Below are 18,102 nucleotides of genomic sequence, written 5' to 3' on the forward strand. Positions count from 1 at the left end.
GAGGGTAGGAGAGGTAAAGCAAAGCTCTTTAAGTGATCAGAAAGAGTAAAAAACAAGAACAAAATCACATCATTTTGCTTATTTGTGTGTGTGAATGTGTGTTCCAAGCATGTACATGTGCATATGTTTGCACGTGCAGGCAAGATGTCAAAACATCAGGCGTCTTCCTCTTTATACCATATTTTTTGAGACAGCCAGAAAATCTTTGGGATCCTTCTGTCCCCACCTCCCCAGCCCGGGGATTCTAGGTGTGCCACTCTGCCTGGCTTTTTACATGGGTGCTGGGGATTTGAACTCATGTCCTGTGCTTACAAGGCAAGCGCTTTACTAGCTGGCCCATCTTCCTTGTCCTATTCTGCTCCATAGAGTTCTTTCTGCATTCTAAATCTTCCTCATTCTCTAGTGAGCACATCTTCAGTGCTAGGATACCACAGGCTTGCCCTCCCGCCCCCACTACCAACAACTTCCTGGGAAAATTCTGGGCTCTATCTCAAGACTCTGTTCTTAAGGTCTTCTCTAAGAAGGGCCTGAGAAAGCTGGTTGCAAATTCACCCAGATCCAGTTTTCTTTCTTTTTTTTTTTTAAAGATTTATTTATTTATTATATATGAATACACTGTAGCTGTCTTCAGACACACCAGAAGAGGGCATCAGATCTCATTACAGATGGTTGTGAGCCACCATGTGGTTGCTGGAATTTGAACTCAGGACCTCTGGAAGTGCAGTCAGTGCTCTTAACCATCTCTCCAGCCCCAGATCCAGTTTTCACACAGATGATCATAGTATCCATTTCCCACTTTATTGATTTACTGGTCCCCTGCCCATGCTTGTTCATTCCTATGTCTTACATATAAAACTGATTTAAGATGCCTTTGGGGGTATGCACAGATTCCTGACACTGGAAGGAACTGATTGATTTCGGTGAGGACCCCATCATTTTCCTCTCCAGTTTTTCAAGGTCTGATCATTTGTTACTCTTAAGGATTTACATTTGACTGGACTGAGACTTAGAAGCAGATGCTCTCAGAGAGGACACCTACGTCTTCTGGCGATCTGTTCCTGGCACTTTTTCTCTGTGGCTTCCTTCATTCTCTCAGCATTCTGCAGCCTCCTCCTTGTTTTCTTTAGTGTGTCGTTTCTTCAGCGCAACACGTCGGCGTTTGTGTTGCAGGACACATGGAGTGTCAAGACGCAGAGTCTTGGGTGCATTTAAGGGCTTCCTGACAACATGTTGGCAGGCATCATCTTCTTTAGAGAGATCAAAAGTTGGCACATTTTTGCTAGCTCTTTTGGTCCCCAGCAGCAGAAGCACTGTAATATCTGTTAATCTAAAAATAGTCTCTCTCTCTCCCTCCCTCCCTCTCTCTCTCTCTCTCTCTCTCTCTCTCTCTCTCTCTCTCTCTCTCTCTCAGTAATCAAGTTGAGAACATTCTTTCCACAAGATATCTGTGAACACACTTACAATTCTCCTCCCCCATTCTCATTGGTCATAACACGAATGCCCCTTACTCAACGGCAGGGAGTTCTGCTGTGGGTCAAGACAGACACCTTGCTTCAAGGGAAAACTTTGTTTGTTGTTCCCACCACTGATTGGGGGCCCATAACCCTTCCACTCTTCACCCAGAGCATACCTAGGGCATGCTCTATTTCTAGGGCCGTGTGTTTCTCATAGGACCAGTGAAGTTTGCATTAAGGATCCACTTCAAAGAGTTCTGACAGCAGCGGCTGGGTAGCTGTTCAAGGAGCCATCAGCTGAAGAGGTGCAGCACAAAGGAGCAGGCTTCCTTCTATTCCACCTTCCCCTTCAGTTTTGCTGAGAGGACCCAGGGTCTTACTTGGACCAAGCAAGCATCTACCACGGAGCTGCACTCCAGTCCACCATCACTATTGTCTGCTGCCTCTCAGAAAGAGGTTCCTGCTCCGTCCCTGCCTCCCTGGGCCTCTGTCTTGCACGGCCTGTGAACAGAAAGAGCCATCATCCAGGACTTCATTTTCCCATGATCGTTAATTTTATCAGTATCTGCCACATAGTATGGGCTCATGCTTTTGAGAATTAGCATCTCTACAGTATAGAAATTGAGGTCCCAAAGATGCTTGTGGGAATTAGCATCTCTACTTTACAGTATAGAAATTGAGGTTCCAAAGATTGGGTTAGCTCAGTCAGCACTGTGAAAGCCTCAGCTCAGTTTCAGCACACCTTAGAAGCTTTGCAGAAGACCCAGAGAAGGACCAGAACTTCAGTAGCTGGTCCTAAGCACAGCACTGGTAGGAGGAGCCCAGGGCAGGACTACATGCAAATATCTCAAGGAGAGGCTTTGGATTGGTCCGCTTGAGAGGGGCGGAGCATGCCTTTGCTGGTGGCAGGTGAACGGAGCTGCAAGGGCTAGGTGCGCGCTCGCAGGCTGAGTGAATCTCGAAGGCTCATCTAGGGCGATGCTCCTGCTCTGGGCCCTGTTGGCCCTTGGATGCCTGCAGTGTGGCTGGAGTAAGCCGGGGACGAGAACACCGGGGCGTGTCCAGGGAGGCCTGAGGGGAGTGGAGACAAGGAGTGACACTGGGAATCTCATTTAGGCGGTCCAGGAATAGGTGCCAGCCCTAAGGACACGGATGTTAGCAGCTGTAGTAATAGAAACTGATGAGAATCCCAGCGCCCACCCCTGGGTTTGCCTCAGCCCTGTGATGGGTGTTGCTAGAGAACACCACACAGGGGCTGCAGAGAGCAGACCCACCCAGTCCTATGGTGACCTCTGAACTGAGGGAGAGGTAGAGAGGCAGGTTCCTGGAGTGGGAAGGATAGCCCATCCTGGGATTGGCTTGTTGATCCTTGTAGCTGTGAGGCAGGCAGTGAGGGGAAGCGTGCAAGGGTTGAAGCTGAGAGTAGACGAGGAAAAGCCCTGAACTTTGGGACCTCACTGTCTTTCCTGAGAGACTAGACTATGTAGGAAGTCGATGGGGAGCCGCAAAGGGTCCGAGAGAAAGGAAAATGGGTGAGGTTTGCTTGTTAGGTTAGAGGGTTCAACTAAAGAGCGTGGGGGGGGGGGGGGAAGGGCCCGTGGGGGCAGAGAGACCTTATGGAGACAGCTAGGGGGCAGCAGCTGTCTGGCTGGGGTGGGGTGGGGTGGGGATGTGTCCGCCCAGAATGACCAGCAAGGTGGGCACAGGGGCACTGATTATCTTTGAGAGAAGTTCATAGGATGGCCCATTGGGAGGACCAAACCCAGTGCTGGACTTGCAGCAAATGCTGCATAGGTCCCCTGCCCAGAGGTCAGCTCGTACCCTCATTGCCTTCCCAGCTGTGAACCTCCAGCCCCAATTGGCCAGTGTGACCTTTGCCACCAACAACCCTACCCTCACCACCGTGGCCTTGGAGAAGCCTCTGTGCATGTTCGATAGCTCAGAGCCGCTCAGCGGCTCTTACGAGGTTTACCTCTATGCCATGGTAGACTCAGGTAAGGAACCTGCTTCCTTCCAAAAGGGCCCTTGACAGTCTACAGGGAGGAGGGAGGTGGGGGATGGGACACTGCACGCCTGTGAAGGTCCAGGATGTCCTTGCTCATCACTTCTCTCTCTCTCTCTCTCTCTCTCTCTCTCTCTCTCTCTCTCTCTCTCTCTCACACACACACACACACACACACATACACACACACACACACACTGACACCACTGTGACTGTGGCCCCAGACTGCCCTTGCCAGGTTGGTGGGAGGGAGCCACACCCGTTTCTGAGTACCCACCTAGCACTAGCTGCCTTGCCCACTTTAGACACAGTCTGTAAGCAGCATGGAGGGTATTATGGTAGAGTAGGGGATGAAGGGGTGGGGTTCCTCTCTGAGGCTCTGACAGCTCCATTCTGATCTCACTGGCCTTTGAGCCTAGGTAGTTTCAGGGTTTTTCCCAGGATTGCTCCCTGTGACCCAAACCACACCCCTTCGATGCAAGCTCCTGGGTTTGGGGACCAGCTACCCAGTAATGGCCTCTTAACGTCTCCAGCATCCTATCCTGTCAGCAGGCCTCTACTACTGCCTACATGCGCCCAATCTGTGGATACCCTGGGCTATTTTCTATCTCATGGAAGTCCAAGGCCAGAGATGTCAAATGGTTAGTCCAAGATCACCCAGGAAGTAAAGAGAAAACCAATATGAGACCCAATATGGGTCCGGCCACACCCACCTTAGCATTATCCTAGCCCTTCTCATTTTGTAGAGGAAGGAATCCAGGGTTGCCAGCTACAGGTGGCAGAGGTTTGTTGAGCTGGAGGGACACTGCAAGACAATTGAGTGAGAGATGGATCCAGTACCTCACAGTGTGGTGTTCCCGGGCCAGCTGCACTGTTAACCCTGAGCACGTGCCAGTCATCCTAGTGCCCAGCACCAACCTGGATAGATTTGGACTTGGGTGTTTGATGGGTGACTCAGTGCTTGCTGCTGAGTTGGAGTAGCCAGGGTCTTGACTTTCTGCATTGTCTCTGCAGCCATGTCCAGAAATGTATCTGTACAGGACGGCGCTGGCGTCCCCCTGAGAACCACCTTCCGGCAAACCCAGGGTGGGAGGTCAGGCCCCTACAAAGCTGCGGCCTTTGACCTGACCCCTTGTGGTGACTTGCCCAGCCTGGATGCTGTTGGAGATGTGACCCAGGCCTCAGAGATCCTGAACGCATACCTAGTCAGGGTGGGCAACAACGGGACCTGTTTTTGGGACCCCAACTTCCAGGGCCTCTGCGACCCACCCCTGACAGCAGCCACTGAGTACAGGTGGGTGTCAGTAGCTGAGGGAAGATGGAAGACCCAAGAGGGGAACAAATTGGGGGAAGCCACACTTCCGGGAGCTTTTGCTCAGGGATCAGGTGTCAGGGAAGGTGGGCTTCCTGGTTTGCAGCAGGTACCCAGAGACCCAATGGGGCCTTGCTTGGCACCTTGCTCTGCGAACAGTTTGAAATCCATCCTGTCTTCCTTTTCTTCTTTCTTTCCAACCTCTCTCCTTCCCTCCTTCCTCCCCTACCTTTCTCCTCCCCACCCTCTCTTTTGCTTTGAGACAGGCTTTCATGTAGCCCAGGCTAGGCTTGACCCCCCTGTGCTGCCATGGCTTCCCACATCCTGAACATGTGCCCTTCCATTGAGCTACGGTCACAGCTACCTAAGGGAGCTTTAATTTTAAGGGTCATTAAACTACAGGCTGTAGATGAATTGGTCTACAGGTTATCCAGTCCACTGTCTAAACTGGGACTTAAGTGAGCTATAGAGCTGACTGTCTCTCTGGGTCTTCTCTTCTGATTAGCTTGTTTGGGGATTCTTGCACCTAAAACATAGCCCTGATTCACGGGAACTGGTGCTGGTGATGGATGCTATTGGGCTGGTTCTCTAAATTCTCTTTGTTAACCCCAAGGACCGGAGCTGCTAAGGGGATGTGTGGATTAACACAGGGGTGCTACAGGTGCATAAAATAAAAAGGGGGTGCTCCCAGAGGAAGGCTGAGCAACAGCCCCAAACATGAAGGCTTCCCAGAGCAGATGCTACCAAATGGGGAGAGGATCCAGGAGATATGTGGTCAAGTTCAACATCCTTCTGTTGTCCTGACCTCACACTGTGGCTGTCTCCTGGAAGACTTCCTGTGTGCTCCCTATAGTCCTCCTTCCTCCTGTTTCCTGTGGCTGGGTGCACATGTTAGATGAAAGCCACCCTTACTCCATCTTCTTCCAGATTCAAATATGTCCTGGTCAACATGTCCACAGGCTTGGTGCAGGACCAGACCCTATGGTCAGATCCTATCCGGACCAACCGGCGTAAGTGTGTGCTGGGGGGTGAGATCCTTGGAGCTGAGTCCAGGCTCTAAGCCCGGCCTCTGCCCCTCACATAGTGGGCACCTCCATCTCCATGCCTGGCTAGCCTGGTGGGATTCCTCTAGGAACTCTAACGATGGCAGCAGGCCCAGCACTCCTGGAGCCAGTCTTAAAGGGTTGGCCTCTGGGGACAGTGTGCATATGGGACTGCTTAGACTTGGGGTACCAGACTGGAGTTGAACTCAGTATAGACAGTGCCACAAGTCACTTGCTCACTGTAGGACCTGTCCATCATTTCCAAGGTGACAATAACCAGACAGATCGAGAGCCATATCCCCTCTGAGCCTTTTGCTCAGTTTTATTTTGTTTAGAATATGTATGGCATGTATGTCACCAGAAGTGACAATCACTAACCTTATGCAGAAAGGGGAAGACACCAGAAAGACTCAGACTTTGAGAAGGGGTGAGAAGTGGAGGGTCCACTGGGTCAAAGGCTGGGAAGAGCGATTATTGCCCTGTGCTCCTAGGTCACCCTGGATTCCTGGAAAAAGACTCAGGGTGGGACATTTTCTGGGGATTAAGTGGGTTGTGGTCCTCTGCAGCCACCCCCTACTCGGCCATTGACACGTGGCCCGGACGGCGGAGCGGAGGCATGATTGTCATCACATCCATTCTGGGCTCCCTGCCCTTCTTCCTGCTCGTGGGTTTCGCCGGAGCCATCATCCTCAGCTTTGTGTGAGTTCCAACAGCTGGGAGAGAAGGAGCCTGGAGACAGGGTGACACTCTCCCAGGAAAGGCTTAGTGTCCGGGTCCTCTGAACAGGACAGGGAGGGAAAGCAAGGGGCAGCCTGCCATGGTGAGAGCAAGCAGAGCCTTGGTATCTCAGGGTCACGTCCTTCAGCTGGCAAGGGAGGGGCCCAGGAGAGGGAAGAACTCAAGTGCATCCCAGTCTGTGGGCAGTGAGCCTATTCAGATCTCAGTTCTTGGGCTGGGAGTGTAGCTCAGTGGTATGGCACTTGCCTAGTACATAGGAGGCTCTGGATTCAATCTCAGCACTCCACAGAGGAGACAAGTTTTAGCTGTGATGGAGTCTTGTGACCTTAGCAAGGCATCCAGGGTCTTCGTTTCTCCATATGGAAAATGGAGGCAATAGGGATATTCAGGGCAGAGTCTTCCTATTTCATCCCATGAGCCTCTCTCTGCCCATGATCCTCTTTCAAGATCAGAGTATCTGCCTCCTCCTCCAGGAAGCCTTCCACTGGACTTGTCCTCTCTGTGTGATCATTCTTGTCTTCCCTGATGATCAAGGAGGGCACTCTGAGGACTTGGAACAATGGCCTCTAATTCTTCAGATCAAAGATGTGACATTATCCATATAAGTTCAAGAAGGGTGACCCTTCCCTTATTCCTGAGGCCTAGCATACAGCAAGGGCTCCAAAAATACTGGCTTGTTGAGATTATGTCCTGGAACACAATGTAATATCTAAGTTAGGGCCCTGAGCAATTGGAGGAGTCCAGGTCTGCTTTGTTGCCCTAATCCTGGCTCTCTCTCTCTATGTCAGGGACATGGGCAGTTCTGATGGGGAAACAACACACGACTCACAGATCACTCAGGAGGCTGTCCCCAAGACCCTGGGGGCTTCTGAGCCTTCCTACTCATCTGTGAACCGGGGCCCACCCCTAGACAGAGCTGAGGTGTTCTCCAGCAAGCTCCAAGACTGAAGCAGGCCAAGCCCCAGCTCCAGGCCATGGCCTCCTCTCAGCCTGGCACTGCGGTTGGCAGTGAAGGTGTTTGTGCTCTGACTGGACCAGATGTGAAACAAGACGTCTTGGTCCAACTTCATGGAAATGCTAAATAAAATCTTAAGTGTTAATGTCCGAGTGAAAGGAGAAGCAAAGGATGGACATTGGGTAACGTCACACTAAGGAGTTGGACACTGGGTCTCAGGAGGTAGGGGCACTGTGTTTAAAACTATGGTGGCGAGAGCTGCCTGAGGACGTGTGTTGCTCAGCTCTGAGCCCTGACTCTTGGTCTTCCCATCTGTTAAATGTGCTGCTGGCTCTGGGCTGTTACAAGGCTAGTCTGACCCAGCTTCCTGAACCACTTTCCCGGAGAGCATCTTCATGGCTGTGTTCCGTGCCTTCTGGAGAATGATCGTTGCTTTTGGTTTAGAATCAGTGGGTTCATGAGTAGATAGCAAGGCCGAATAAAGACTGAATAGCAAGAGGTATAAGTAGGGATGATAGATAGATAGATAGATAGATAGATAGATAGATAGATAGATGGATGGATGATACATAGATAGGTAGATAGATAAATGATAGGCAGATGGTAGATGATTGATAGGTAGGTAGATAGGTAGGTAGATATAGATGATGGATGATGGATAGATGGTAGATAAATAGGTAAATGATAGATAGGAGACAGATGATAGGTAGATAGAAAGTAAAACACTATCAAATCAGGCACTGAAAATAGCCAGTGGGAATCAACTAAAACCCTTTAAGCAGTCAGCTTGGGCGTCCCATGGAGAGCCCTGGGCAGGGTGGCTCACCCCATTAGGTAAGGCTTCCAAGTGATAAATGATGTCATCAAAGTGAGCCCTCTGGATATCCAGCAGAAACTGACTGGGGAAGTTGAGGCAGTCAGCTGGAGTTTCCAACTGGCCATTCTCTCTATGGCTGAGCCTCCAGCCTCCCTTTCCCACTGCAGGCACTTTTATACCTTGGGATAAACCACAGTAACTCTTGTTGGGATGGTTTATGTCCACGTTGTTCCATTCTTCCTGTCAGTTAGAGGGCTGCCCGTTCCCAGACAAAGGGCTTTGGAGGACTCCAGCTAATCATGCTCGAATCTGAAACAGGACGGGATGACAGCTAGTTTCCAGAGCCAGCCTCCTAGTGAGTTCAAATGACAATTGAACAATGTAATGGACATCTTAGGTCCCCAGACCCGCAGGAAGGTGAGAAGTGGGTGAGTGAGATTGTCACAGAGTAAGTCTAAGAGGTTGCAGGATGCACAGGGAGGACACCAAGTCTACCTGTGCTCATGCATGTGTGTGAAGGATCTGTCCCTGACCAGGGTCTGGGTTCAAAAGACTCATTTTTCTGAGGTACGTACCAAGACGCTTCCCTGTTTGGGGTGTGCAAAATGAGTCCCAGCCCACCCCTCATCACTGAAAGGGGTGCTCTGGGGCTGTTTACAGTAGAAAAGTTATTTACAGTCGAAGGAAGGCAACACACACACACACACACACACACACACACACACACACACACAAACTAGTGGTAGCCCCAGTGACTAGACTCTTCATCCCAGGCCACTGTAGAACAATACACGCCTGTGGCCCTTACCCTCAACTCATATGTTGAAGTCTTGACTCTTAGTGGGTGATATTAGGGTGGGAGCCCTTGGAGAGTGTTTGGTGTTGAAGGTGGCGTCTTCACCACTGGATCAATGTTCTTATAAAAGACCCCAGAACTGGTGTGGTGGCACATGCTTGTAATCTCAGAGCTCCGGAAGAGGAGGCAGGAAGACCAGGAGTTCAAGATCATCTTGGGCAACATAGTTGGTTTAAGGACAATATGGGCTACACATGAGACCTGTTGAGAAAAAGGGATGTGGAGGAGGGGTAGGAGGATGTAAGGGCCAGCCCTGAGATCTCTGGCCATGTCTTAGTTAGGGTTTTACTGCTGAGAACAGACACCATGACCAAGACAACTCTTATAAAGACAACATTTAATTGGGGCTGGCTTACAGATTCAGAGGTTCAGTCCATTATCATCAAGGAGGGAACATGGCAGCATCCAGGCAGGCATGGTGCAGGAGCTGCTGAGAGTTCTGCATATTCATCTGAAGGAGGACAGAAGACTGGCTTCTAGGCAGCTAGGTCAAGGGTCTTAAAGCCCACACCCACAGTGACACACTTCCTCCAAAAAGGCCATACCTCCTAACAGTGCCAGTCTCTGGGCCAAGAGCATATTCACATTACCACAGGCCATGAAAAAAGCTAAGGACCGAGGCCACACAGGCACCCCGACCTCTCTTCCCAAACCATGAGGAAGGTTTCCATCACTCACCAGCCACCCTGTGTGTGCCTGATTACAGTCTTGCACAGACTTGTGATGGTCCCCTGATAGGTGTGAACCAAGAGTGAGCCCCTGGAGGGCAGGGAGGCGTCTGGCCTGTGACAAGGCAGAATGTCATGTGAGAGGGCATGTTGGAGTGAGGATATTACCTCGTGGTGATGAAGACGGATCGAGTGAGAGAGAGAGAGAGACAGGGAAGAAAGGAGGAGACAGAGAGAGAGCAGGGACAAGATGTAGTTCTAAAGAACACACCTGAAAGATAGAGACCTTTCAGCTACATCTCATGACCAATACTGAGTCCCAGTACCCCATCACGTAATGGATACATTCATGAACCATTCCGTTCATAAGGTCTCACGAACCAATCATGAACCAAGTGCCACCTCTGTTTGAGGCTCAAGAGTTAACAATAAGCCTTTGGGAGACATTTCTAGATTTGAACCATAGAAGTTTTGGGGCAGAGAGACAGACCCCTGAGGCAAGCGTGGGCTCTGCAGTAACCCAGGCAGGAGGTATGACCAGCTCAGTATGAAACGGAGCAGACGGAAACCAGGTAGGAGAGTAATTTGCTGGGGGCTAAAGAACATGGTGATGGAGTGGCCATGAGATGGCAGGAAAAGGGGCAGGACCCATGGGTTCAGGGCCAGGGCCACTGGGGATGTGATAATGCCACCTCAACTTGGGTTGGGGGAAACTGGAAATGTTCCGTGTAGGCTGCTTAGGCTGTATCCACAGAGCCCAGCAGGAGCAATGGGTGTCACTCAAGGAAGGGAGGGGTTGCAGGTACCCACATTGTCATTATCTGAGTGAGCTAGAGAGATCATGGCTCCCGGGGATTCCTCAACCCACGCTGTGACAGGATTTATGTTTCAATGCCCTTGGGGACCAGTTCTGGCATTCCCACTGATAAAAGATGCATTGATGTTTAAATCCCTATGTACACAGCTGGACATCTGTACACATAACCTTTGCTACCCTCCCATACTCTGTTTGATTAATTCTTCTGACAGTGCTGGGAGGGAACTCAGGACTTTGCACACGCTAGATGAGCCACACCCCATGTGCCTTCTGTATACTTAAAATTGCTGGTATGTTTATTTGCCTTCAGATAGGGTCCCGTGTCTCCCAGGCTGGGATCAAACTCTTGGACTCAAAGGATCCTTTGATCTCAGCCTCCTGAGCAGCTGGAGCAGCAGGTGGGAAGCACCTTGCCCAGCTCCTGTTATGTGCAGAGGCTGTGTAAGAGTTGTGTTAACCAGAGAGTAAAGGGGCAAAGCCTCCTTCTAGTGTGTGCATGCATGAGCAGGTGGCCTTGCCTATGTACCCACAAATGGAGGCCAGAGGTCAAATGTCTTTATCACTCTGCACCTCATAAAAAAAAAAAAGGTTGGGGCTGGGGAGATGGCTCAGTGGTTAAAAAGCACTGGCTGTTCTTCCAGTGAAGGCAGGAGCAATTTTCAGCACCCACATGGCAGATCACAGCTGTCTGTAACTCCAGAACTCCAGTTCTAGGGGATCCTACATTCCTATACAGACATATATCCAGGCCAAACACCAATGCATGTGAAATAAAAACAAATTTTAAAACATGCTCTTTTACATTTATTTATTTTGTGGCAGGGGATGACAGGTGTATGGAGGTCAGGGCAACTGTCAGGAACTGATTCTCTTCCTCCATCATGTGGGCTTCAGGCGATGGCCTGAGGCTGTCAGATGCAGCTACCATCCCTACCCAGTGACTCATTTTGCCCCCCTCTCTGACTTAATATTACTGTTGTTGGAGGGATTTTCTTTCTTTTTTATTTTTCGTTCTTTATTTTATTTTTTTCCAGAGACAAGGTTTCTATGTGTAGCCTTGACTGCCCTGGAACTCACTCTGTAGACCAGGCTGGCCTCAGACTCAGAAATCCGCCTGCCTCTGCCTCCCAAGTGCTGGGATTAAAGGCGTGTGCCACCACTGCCCGGCTTATTCTTTATTTTGAAATAGGGTTTTTCCATATAGCCCTGTGAGATGGTTTGTATATACTTGGCCCAGGGAGTGGCAGTATTAGGAAGTGTGGCCTTGTTGGAGTAGATGTGTCACTGTGGGCATCATGGGCTTAAAACCCTCATCCTAGATGTCTGGAAGTCAGTCTTCCACTAGCAGCCTTCAGATGAAGATGTAGAACTCTCAGCTCCTCCTGCACCATGCCTGCCTAGATGCTGCCATGCTCCCACCTTGATGATACTGGACTGAAGCTCTGAACCTGTAAGTCAGCTCCAATTAAATGTTGTCCTTTATAAGATTTGCTTTGGTCATAGTGTCTGTTCATAGCAGTAAAACCCTAAGACAGAAGTTGGTACCAGGGACTGGGGTATTGCTGTGATAGGCCTGACCATGCTTTTGTTTGGAAGAATGTGGATTTTGGGACTTTGGATTTGGAAAGCAATGGAATGTTTTATGTGGGGCTTAATGGGCCATCCTAGGAGGAATACGGAAAACTTTGTTACTATGAGTGATTTTAACTATGCAGACATAGCCCAAGAGGCTTCAGAGAAGAATTTCAGTATATGGCAAAAAGACTGTTTTTTTTTTTACTTTTTGTTTTTTGGTCTGTGGTATTTTAGTGAAGAGTGTGGTTGCTTTCTCCCCTTGTATGAAGAGTCTACATGAGGTTAAGGTAAAGTTATGTTAATTACACTGACAAAGGAAGTCTCAAAAAAGCCCATCATACACTCTGTTCTCTGGTGAAGTCTCACGAAGAGCATTTTGAACAAGTGTAGCAAGCTTAGAAAGGAAAAATATAAAATACATGGTTCAAGTATTTAAGGAGCACCAGGAAGTGAAATGGAGCTGAATCCTATGTTCTAGAAGATAACAGATTAAGGGAGTGGGACTTTGGGACAAGAGCCTATCCAGCTAAGTTTAGATCCAGGCATGGAGTTACACACCCTTAATCCCAGGAGTCTGGCATACAGATCTGAGTTCAAGGTCAACCTACAGAGCAAGATGCAGGACAGCTAAGCTTAGGCGGTGAAGGAGTTGGAAATGAGGAAGCTGGTGATGATGCAACAGAACAAGAGAGCAAACAGCAGAACTCGCAGCTTCGGCCACGTGGCTCTGGCTTTAGAGTGAAAAATAGAAGGGACTACTGGAACACTTGATGCTTGTTACCTAGAGCTCAGGAATTATCGATGATTAAGAAGATACCAGCATTGCTGGGCGGTGGTGGCACATGCCTTTAATCCCAGCACTTGGGAACCAGAGGCAGGTGGATTTCTGAGTTCGAGACCAGCCTGGTCTACCGAGTGAGTTCCAGGACAGCCAAAAAAGAAAAAAAAAAAAAAGAAAAAGAAAAAAGAAAACACTTCCCAGAAGATTTCATGATGCTGGTATCTTCTCTCTCTCTCTCTCTCTCTCTCTCTCTCTCTCTCTCTCTCTCTCTCTTTTTTTTTTCGAGGCAGGGTTTCTCTGTGTAGTCCTGGCTGTCCTTGAACTCACTCGGTAGACCAGGCTGGCCTCGAACTCAGAAATCCGCCTGCCTCTGCCTCCCAAGTGCTGGGATTAAAGGTGTGCACCACCACCACCCAGAGGGAAGTGTTTTCTGCAGAAGTGATGCCAGCCCTTTGGAGGAGCCAAGAAGATCATGTGTGGATCCCAGACACTGAAACAAGAAGCTGTGACATTGAAGTTGCCTTGGAGACCCCAGGATTTTTGAGATGCCAGAGCCATGGGCTATCTGCTGAGGAATGCTACTAATAGGAAGTGGAACCAGCCCAGGAAAAGTTTGTTGCAGTTATCAAAGATGAAAAAGGAGCAGGAGATCTGAAAACTGCTTTGACATCAGACATGGAGATTCACAGTTTAGAGTTTGCCCACCTGGTTTCCTGTCTTGTTTTGTGGATTACAGTTAAGCGATTGGATGGATCTCAGGAGAGACTTTTAACTTTGAACTTTTAACATTGTTGAGACTGCTATAGACTATGGGGACTTGGAAGCTGGACTAAACATACATTTTATTATGCTATGGTTAGATATAGCCCCCATAGACTCATGTGTTTGAACAAGCCTATGGGGGCCAGGCAGAGGATTATGGTGGTTTGTATATGCTTGGCCCAGGGAGTGGCAGTATTAGGAGGTGTGGCCTTGTTGGAGTAGGCGTGTCACTGTGGGCTTTAAGACCCTCACTCAAGAAGCCTGGAAGGCAGTCTTCCACTAGCAGCCTTCAGATGGAGAGGCAGAACTCTCAGCTCCTCCTGCACCATGCCTGCCTAGATGCTTCCATGCTCCCACCTTGATGATACTGGACTGAACCTCTAAACCTGTAAGTCAGCCCCAATTAAATGTTGTCCTTTGTAAGACTTGCCTTGGTCATGGTGTCTGTTCACAGCAGTAAAACCCTAACTAAGACACCCTGGCTGTCCTGAAAATTTGCTCTGTAGACCAGGCTGGTCTCAACCACAGAGATCTGCCTGCTTCAGCCACCCAAGTGGTGAGATTAAAGGTGTGAAACCACCACACATGGATCTTTTTTCTTTTTTCTTTTTGAGATGGTCTCACTGTGTAGCTCTGGCTGGTCTGAAACTCACTCTGTAGACTAGGCTGACCTCAAATTCACAGACACCCACCTGCCTCTGCCTCCTGAGTGTTGGGATTAGTGGTGTGCACCACCACGCTGGGCCTCTTACCTTATTTTTGAGAGGATCTGCCACTGACTCTGGAGCTCACTACTTCAACTAGACTTGCTGACCCTGGAAACCTCGGGATTCTTGTATCTCTGTTCTCCACCCCAGTCTAGAGTTATAGAAGTGCACAGCCACAGCTAGCTTTTGCAAGCAAGTTGGGGATTTGAACTTAGATCTTTATGCTTGCACAGTGAGCACTTTATCCACCAAGCTGTCTCTCTGGCTCTCTCTGAATCTTTTTTTGATCCACGTTTGGTTGATCCATTGTTATAGAGTCCAGATATGAAGCGCGAGAGGTACGGTGGCAGTCGTCAGATGGCTAGCGATGCACTGGAGGCTACTTCTGAGCAGGCCAAGAGTCTTCTCACTGCTGCTTTTCTTTCCTTATCTTCTATGCTAGGAAAGCCAGCTGCTGTAGAACCACAGGTACCGCCCCTCCACTGTCAGACTCTGTCCTCTCAACAGCAAATAAGCTTTTGCATTTTATGGCACTTCAGGGCACTCTCTTCTGGAGATCTGCCACCCTGGCAGACTGCCACACAAGCCCCATGGACTGGGATTCCCCAGCATCTACTCTTGGCAGAACTCTGCCGATGTCCTAGGACTGGGGCTAGTAGAGGTTTGGGACCCACTGCTTCAAAACCCTGCAACTGCATTATCCTGGAAGCTGTCATGATAGCCTGTCATGTGGCAGGTTCTGATGAGGTCTCAGGCTGTGGAGCTGTGTTCCACCTGGCATGCTTGCTTCACAGCAGGGGACTCACTTGGCTTGGGTTAGCCACCCGACCTCAGGAATGCAGGGGTTCTAGGAACTGACAGCATGTATGTCTGTGTACCATGTATGTGCTTGGAGAAGAGAGTCATTGGTCTTGTTATGTTGCCTTGCTTGGCCTGGAATCCACTTTGTTGACTCCCAGAGGTCTACCTCCCTCTGCCTCCTGAGCGCTGGAGTTAGAAAGTGTGTGTACCACCTTGCCTAGCCAAACATCCTCTCTTCACAAGAGACCTAGCTCTGGGACTCCTTATGTTGATGAGATGCAAAATGAGCTAATATATTGAGCTAGTCCGTTTCTCTGCATCCTCACCAGCACTTGATGTGGTTGCTATTTTTCACTTTAGCCTTGTGTTGGGTGAAGCTCTGCCCATTTTCTCCAGAAGTAGGGTCGGATTCCAGTTCCTCCATACCTGCCAGCACTGTCTCCATCTGGCTTTTTTAATTGAACATTCTAGTGTGTAGTTGTACCTCTGAGTGGTTTTGATTTGCATTTCCCTCATGGATAATAACGCAGAGTACTCTTCCAGGTGCCCATGTGCCATTTCCGAGTCTTCTTTGGGGAAGCCTGTGTTCAAATATTTACTCAATTAATTACATTTCTTTAACTCTTCCATTGCTGCTGGTTGCTCATGGGCTTTGCATATCCAAAGCGAGCGGCAGCTTTCTTGTTTAGTTTCAATTTGCTTTTACAAATGTAATCTGCGGGTTTTTAAAAATTGGACCCTTTACCTCATTATTGAATTGTGAGAGTTCTTTATATATTTTAGATCATGCCTTTGGTCAGACATACATTGTCCAAGTTTCTTATAGTCTAAATCTTTCCCTTACATGATTTATTTTTTTCTCCCTGGTCTTATTGGCCCTCAGCACTTCGTTGATGGTCATTTTTCCTTGGCTAAACAGTCAGCTCAACAAAGGGCAAGTATGGTTTTCTTGTTGTGTCCTGAGCTCTTCACACAGTGGACACATGAATACTTATTCAGTGCCTAGTTGTCCCCAACTATTTCATGGCTGTTGGGGGTGCAGGAGACCTGGGAGAGGAGAGTCTCAGACCAGCCTGTTGTAGAGGTTCAGGTCAGCAGTAAGGAGGCCCTCCATGGAGTAAAGGTGAACTGATGGGAGTGAGGCAGGCACAGCCAATACGGGGAAAGTGGAGATGTTCTCCTAGAATGTCCTACCAGCAAAGCCATCTTGCACCGTCTACATAGTCCTTTCCATCCAGAGTCAGGGTAACCTGGCTAACTTTGGTAGGAAGCTGGCTTGGGTGTTTGTGGAATAGAGGTGAGGGGCCAAAGCACTTTGTTGGTTCCTCTGTCTTAACTGTTTACAGCTTGCATACACAATGACACACACCTGCAAGTAGCTACAGTGCTTGGTATCTATCTATACAGGCTGTGGTAGTGACCCAAGATCTGTGCCCGCCTGGCCTGGACACTGATACAGACCTTCCAATATATAATAAAGCAATGGCTTCATCTCTGCTGGGAGTGTGTGTGTGTGTGTGATATAACATGTTGTCACATGACACTTCCTATCCTTTCTGTCCACCCTAGCATGTCTCACCGAATCTGGCAGTTCTTTCTTCTCTGGCTGTGCAAAGCTCTTTCTGTAGCAAACCAGACAGCAGCACACCCAAGCAACCTGACTAGTTACTTTAAATCCTTGTGTGTGTTTATGTGTATGAGCACGTGCATATGTATGCCACGGCATTACTGTGGAGACCAGAGGACAAACTTCTGTGTGGGTCCTGGCTTTCCATCTTGTTTGGGGCAGGGACCGTTTTATGTTGTTCACAGCTTCATGTGCTGGACCAGGTGCCTTCTCGTCTCACAGTGGGTGTGCAACCATGCCTAACTTTTAGGTGGGTTCTGGAGATTCAAACTCAGGTCTTCATGACTATGTGGCAAATACCCACATGAAGCCATCTCCCCAGTCCTGACCCTGTTTTCTGAATCTGTGAAAAAAAAAAAGTCACAACCCTTACTGCACAGGGTTGCTCTCAGAGGGAAGGAAGAGGTGTCAGAGGGGAGTTTCACACATAGTATGTGCTTAGTAATCATTACTGTACTCTACAGACTTCCATAGGCACATGCATTTCAAACATGCTGACATCTCCTGGGGTAGCCACTGCTGCATGCCTCCAAAGGCCATATTGGTATAACAAAGGGGTCTGGTCTGGTCATGCCATGAAACATATTTTGTGCACACACCTATTGACGAATGTGTTCAATGTACCTGAGTGAAGCACAGCAGTAACAACACACTGGCAGGAGCCACATTGTCTACTCAGAGTGAACACAGTGGCCAGGGACTAAAGCAATTTTCTGGGATTTCCTCTGTAAATCAGGGTGACCATCAGAGCTACTGCCAGGTTGGGTAGTAGGCTGCTCATCTGTCTCTCTTGAATAAGGAGAAGGACGGCATTGTTTCTAAGGTGTCCCTTTTGTCCCTTCTGTGGGATTTGTCCTTGTAAAGCTGCTTGGCTAAGTGGACAGAGACTTCCATTCTGTGTTGACCTTAGATAGAGTAGATAGAGTTGGGATTGCTGGATTGCTGGGATTGTTGGATTAGAGGACATCTAGTGTGTGTGTGTGTGTGTGTGCGTGGTGTACTGTGGGTCCAAACTCCCCAGCTTAGAGCCTACTGTCTCCTTGAACAACTTCCTCCCTGGGACCCAGGAACTTCTCCAGTGTCACAGGTTCAAGTCTTGGGACCCTCTATAGGAGCAGGAACTTGTGAACATCACACTTTAATTGTATAGTCTAGTAGCAGAAAACCAAGACCTTTGAAGCCAATGC

The 18,102-nt window shown here is 49.0% G+C and overlaps 1 protein-coding gene across 2 annotated transcripts; it reads left to right on the top strand.

Moving 5' to 3' along the window:
* The first annotated feature begins 2,353 nt into the window (after positions 1 to 2,353).
* Positions 2,354 to 7,659, top strand: Upk3a (uroplakin 3A). Of its 2 annotated transcripts, XM_028788789.1 has the most exons (6): positions 2,354 to 2,484; positions 3,293 to 3,448; positions 4,471 to 4,750; positions 5,696 to 5,778; positions 6,378 to 6,510; positions 7,338 to 7,659. In XM_028788789.1, the coding sequence occupies exons 1-6, from the start codon at positions 2,433 to 2,435 to the stop codon at positions 7,495 to 7,497; spliced, it is 864 nt and encodes a 287-aa protein (XP_028644622.1). In that variant the 5' UTR covers positions 2,354 to 2,432; the 3' UTR covers positions 7,498 to 7,659. The 2 variants fall into 2 exon arrangements, with proteins under 2 accessions (XP_028644622.1, XP_028644623.1); XM_028788790.1 differs by lacking the exons at positions 4,471 to 4,750; positions 5,696 to 5,778 and having other exon boundaries at positions 2,433 to 2,484; positions 7,338 to 7,497.
* The last annotated feature ends 10,443 nt before the right edge of the window (positions 7,660 to 18,102 follow it).

Source organism: Grammomys surdaster, unplaced genomic scaffold (genome assembly GCF_004785775.1).
Source record: "Grammomys surdaster isolate TR1022 unplaced genomic scaffold, NIH_TR_1.0 125767, whole genome shotgun sequence".
Lineage (NCBI taxonomy): Eukaryota > Metazoa > Chordata > Mammalia > Rodentia > Muridae > Grammomys > Grammomys surdaster.

Coding starts and splice junctions, on each gene's coding strand:
- Upk3a (XM_028788789.1), top strand. CDS start 2,433: ATGCTCCTGCTCTGGGCCCTGTTGGCCCTTGGATGCCTGCAGTGTGGC. Junction 3,449..4,470: donor CTATGCCATGGTAGACTCAG/GTAAGGAACCTG, acceptor TTGTCTCTGCAG/CCATGTCCAGAAATGTATCT. Junction 4,751..5,695: donor ACAGCAGCCACTGAGTACAG/GTGGGTGTCAGT, acceptor ATCTTCTTCCAG/ATTCAAATATGTCCTGGTCA.